We start from the raw sequence: 4759 nt of genomic DNA on the forward strand, positions 1-4759 counted from the left end.
GCATATCTCCACCAGACTCCATGTAAATAATCACTACTTTTAGCGTGTATAGAGCAGCATATCTCCACAGGTAAATGGCTGAATTAAGAGTTTATTCCAACCAGACCAGAGTGGTGATTGTTGGAACAGTGGAAAAATTAACCAAGACGGCTTTTGGTAGTTTTATTTAGCTTCTGTCCACTTCGAATGAAGTGTGTTTACGATGATAAAGGTAGTGATTATTTACATGGAGTCTGGTGGGTTTGGTGATGGTGATTTCTGTTTCACGTTAAACTAAAAGGATCTTACTCTTTAACTAAAAGGTCTATCTCTGTAGGGATCCATCCCATAATGTCACGCACTTTGAATAATAATCTAAGTCTGTCAGCAGCAACAACAGAACTTTTAGACACAAAAAGTAGACTCAAGGCTGAAAAACACCGACGGTGCCCTTTACTCATCCTCTATGACATAAGCAGATAAATATCCCGAACACACACCAGATGTGTTGCTCACCTGCGCGGCGTTAGCCGGGAGTCCAGGCTGCCGGTCTTCATGGTGATGGTGTCGGTGAACAGCACGTCTTTGGCGGGGGACGCCAGCGCCTCGCTGTGCGACAGCGACGGGTGGATCCTCTGCTGCTGCAGCCTCTTCAGCGTGGCGTAGCCCAGCGCGTCCCTCGGGCTGGTGTACATGAAGCTGCAGTCCGCCAGGCTCTTGATGGTCGCCACCGACGGAGACTTGAGCGACTGCGCCCGGCGGGGGAGTGTGTGCGAGGACCCGGGCGGCACCAGGGACACGGAGGACGCCTTGGGCGCGGACATGTGGTTGGCGTGGGCCTGCGGGCTGAGAGGGGGGAGCGTTTTCACCGTCGCGGCGGACACGACGGTGTTGAGGCTGGCGCAGTCCGAGGAGTCGAGTTCGGGGTGCTCGGGGTTGCCCACGGTCTCCCGGGACGGGCTGGAGCTCATGGAGCTGATGCCGCTGGTCGTCGTGTCCGTGTTGAAGCTCTGACTGCGGCTTTTAAACTGAGTGCTGCCGCCGCCGCCCACGGTGCCGCCGCTGGACGACGAGCCGCCGTCTCCTGTTGGAGGAAAACAAGTTTTTAGCTTAATCTTCAAGAACTGCCCGATAATATGTATCCAGGGGCGGATTTAGTCATTTTGAGGCCTTAGGCAAACACAGGCATGGGGCCCTCCTCAACCTACTAGAACTGTTGGGTCCTTGTAAATTCTGGAGTGTGGTCTATCTGTATAGTGTCTTGAGATAACTCTGGTTATGAATTGATACTATAAATAAAATTGAATTGAAAATTGAATTGAAACCCTTGTTCTCCTCCTTTTCAGTCCTTATATAGCCTATCTGAGACGGCTGGTCGGCAGCTCCTCTTCATCAGCGTTAGCATTGCTAGCGCAGGTGCCGGCTCCTTGCCTCTCTTTAGTAACGTTAATGTTCGTGTTGTCAGTAGCCGTCGTGATAAAGGTTGTTATCTTTGGAAGTTTTGCTAAAAACGTTCACCTTTCATCCCTTCTTCCTTTTTCAGAACCACTTCGGTAGCTTTGCTTCATTCTCCACCGTCTGTAGCCTCCAGCTTACAGCCTGCTGAGCTGTTTGTTTACAGTAGGATAATGGAATAGTCCACTGTAGTGGGGACTGGGGGGGGGAGTTTCTCATCACAATTAAACAATCAGATAGCACTTTAGCGTATCAATGCTTAGAGATATAATTAATTGGTGAAAAGTAAGACAACAAATCGTAACCATGAGTTTATGAGGCTTTTTACGGGCCCTTGGTAGCTTGGGGCCTAAGGCAGTTGCCGACCTTTACCTAACGGTAAGTCAGCGTCTGTGTGTGTGTGTGTGTGTGTGTGTGTGTGTGTGTGTGTGTGTGTGTGTGTGTGTGTGTGTGTGTGTGTGTGTGTGTGTGTGTGTGTATGTGTGTGTGTGTGTGTGTGTGTGTGTGTATGTGTGTGTGTGTGTGTGTGTGTGTGTGTATTTTCCTCCCATCGTGCAGCCCTAATCCGCACCACAGACCATTTTCTCACCTGCTAGCCGCTCCCGGCTGCTCTGCTCCCTCTCCCGGGCCGGCGGCTCGGCGGCGCCGTTCCCCCCGAGTCCGCTCAGCGCCAGCCCGGAGCCGCCGCGCGCCGGCCGGCCGTCGACCAGCTGCTCCTCGGAGCCGCCGCGCGTCCCCACGAAGGAGGTCTCCAGGCTGACGGTGGGGCTCTTGGGCATCCCCCGGCCGTTAAACACCGGCGTGAAGACGTCCGGGCTGTACGCCGACGGCTCCGTCACCGTGCGGTTCCGCCGCACGCTGCCCGTCTTCGGCTCCGTCGGCGTGCGGGAACCCGAGGACAGAGACTTGGGGTCGCTGGTGGAGCGCAGCTTCTTGCTGGGGAGGGACAGCGAGTTGAGGAAGCGTGTGCGGACGAAGCGCGTGGAGGCCAGGATGGTGAAGGGGCTGCGGTCCTTCGCTGGTTTGGAGTGGAGGTAGAAGGGAGGCTCGTCTGATTGGTCCAGAACATCGCACTTATCGTCATCCATGATGTACATGTCTACGAGAACAAGAGGGAAATAAAAACACAATGGCAGTTTTGGTTTTGTGATAAAGCTATTCGGGGGTGTTTATATCCTCAGAAGAAATCACTTTCTTAATAATAATAATAATAATAAAAACACTGGGAATGTTTAAAAAAAACGTCAAAAATGGGCGACAAAAACAATGATTATAGAGCTGAAGACGTTGGGAAAATGCGCAAAAGACGAAAAAAAACCACGGGAAAAATTTCCAAAAAAGAGCCAAAAATATCATAACAATTAATTAAAGCGTGGAATTGTTTCAAGTTGATTGGGTGACTCCTTAGCGATACCCAGCCCAGTGACTACGAGTTTCTTCTACTGTCTACAAACATTAAAAAATAAAGCCAGACAATTGGATTGGTACAAACAACAACAAAGTCAAAAACCTGCCGAAAATTTTCAAAAAAACGGGTTAAAAACCCTGACCCTCTACCTAATAATGGTAATTTATGCAGTTTATTGAGCCCCAGTGGGGAAATTACAATTAACTAGTATTTTATTATTGTTATTATTATAACCTAGTAACGCGTTTCTCAGTCTACAAAGACAAAGTGAGTCATACGAACAACAAAAAACATGCTAAAAAAACATAAACAAAAGTCAAAAACATAAAAGAAAATGCCCAAAATAGCCGGAAAAAAAACCTAATTTTCTACCCCAGTGAGGAAATTACGATTACCTAGTTTTCAACTATTTTATAATTAATATTTAAATTTTTATTTTTGTTATTAGCTAGTTCCAAGTTTCTCTGTCTACAAACGCTGAAATTAAGAGCCAGGCTCGTACTCGGCTGAGACTCGCTCTCGCTGTTGTGGCGCGAGCCGGTGGATTCGGAGTTCAGACTGAGCGTGCTCGGCACCGAGGAGAGTTCAGAGGTCAGCTGGGTGTCCACTTCCTCCGGCGTGACGGGCCACAGCGTCCGGCGGCTGTGGCGGACGGCGTCCCAGCCGAACGTCTTCAGCAGCTCGCAGCCCTGCCGCGTCTTGGAGATCACGCCCAGCACGTACACACACGTCCTGGGACGGAGAGGACAGAATAATGGCAAGAAAATCAATAATTCAGTAGAAAAGTAATAAAATAAATAAATAAATACAAAATTAAGTAAGTAATAAAGTAAAAAAAAAGAAGTAATTAAGTAGTAAAGTCATAAAGTAAATATAGATGTAGACATGGTACCGGACTGCCTGCTACCTGAATGTGGACATGGTACCAGACTGCCTAAAGGGGGACATGGTACCAGACTGCCTGCTCCCTGAATGTGGACATGGTACCAGACTGCCTAAAGGGGGACATGGTACCAGACTGCCTAAAGGGGGACATGGTACCAGACTGCCTGCTCCCTGAATGTGGACATGGTACCAGACCGCCTGCTCCCTGAATGTGGACATGGTACCAGACTGACTGAATGTGGACATGGTACCAGACTGACTGAATGTGGACATGGTACCAGACTGACTGAATGTGGACATGGTACCAGACTGCCTGCTCCCTGAATGTGGACATGGTACCAGACTGACTGAAGGTGGACATGGTACCAGGCGGCCTGCTCCCTGAGTGTGGACATTGTACCAGACTGCCTGCTACCTAAATGTGGACATGGTACCAGACTGCCTAAAGGGGGACATGGTATCAGACTGCCTAAAGGGGGACATGGTACCAGACTGCCTGCTCCCTGAAGGTGGACATGGTACCAGACTGCCTGAAGGTGGACATGGTACCAGACTGCCTGCTCCCTGAAGGGGGACATGGTACCAGACTGCCTGAAGGGGGACATGGTACCAGACTGCCTGAAGGGGGACATGGTACCAGACTGCCTGCTCCCTGAAGGGGGACATGGTATCAGACTGCCTGAAGGGGGACATGGTATCAGACTGCCTGAAGGGGGACATGGTACCAGACTGCCTGAAGGGGGACATGGTATCAGACTGCCTGAAGGGGGACATGATTCCAGACTGCCTGAAGGGGGACATGATTCCAGACTGCCTGAAGGGGGACATGATACCAGACTCCTTGAAGGGGGACATGGTACCAGCTGATCCACTCACCCTCGTACTGACAGCACGTCGCAGTGCTGAGCCAGCGCCAGGATGTCAGGGATCACGTTCTCCTCCTGCAGGAGGTTCAGACCCCAGTTGGACGAGCCGATGTTTCCCTGCAAGGAAGACATCACCACACAAGAGTTATTACGAGGGGGGGGGGGG

At 50.4% G+C, this 4759-nt stretch overlaps 1 protein-coding gene across 1 annotated transcript; it reads right to left on the reverse strand.

The window, feature by feature from the left end:
• Window positions 1-482: 482 nt before the first annotated feature.
• LOC117940420 (rapamycin-insensitive companion of mTOR-like) lies at window positions 483-4710 on the reverse strand (the record flags this gene model as incomplete). Its single annotated transcript, XM_034865724.1, has 4 exons — window positions 483-1063; window positions 2024-2533; window positions 3345-3574; window positions 4604-4710. Coding segments are annotated over 4 exons (1419 nt in total), but the record flags the coding sequence as incomplete, so codon positions are not given.
• Between the last annotated feature and the right edge of the window lie 49 nt (window positions 4711-4759).

Source organism: Etheostoma cragini, unplaced genomic scaffold (genome assembly GCF_013103735.1).
Source record: "Etheostoma cragini isolate CJK2018 unplaced genomic scaffold, CSU_Ecrag_1.0 ScbMSFa_2480, whole genome shotgun sequence".
In the NCBI taxonomy this organism is placed as follows: domain Eukaryota; kingdom Metazoa; phylum Chordata; class Actinopteri; order Perciformes; family Percidae; genus Etheostoma; species Etheostoma cragini.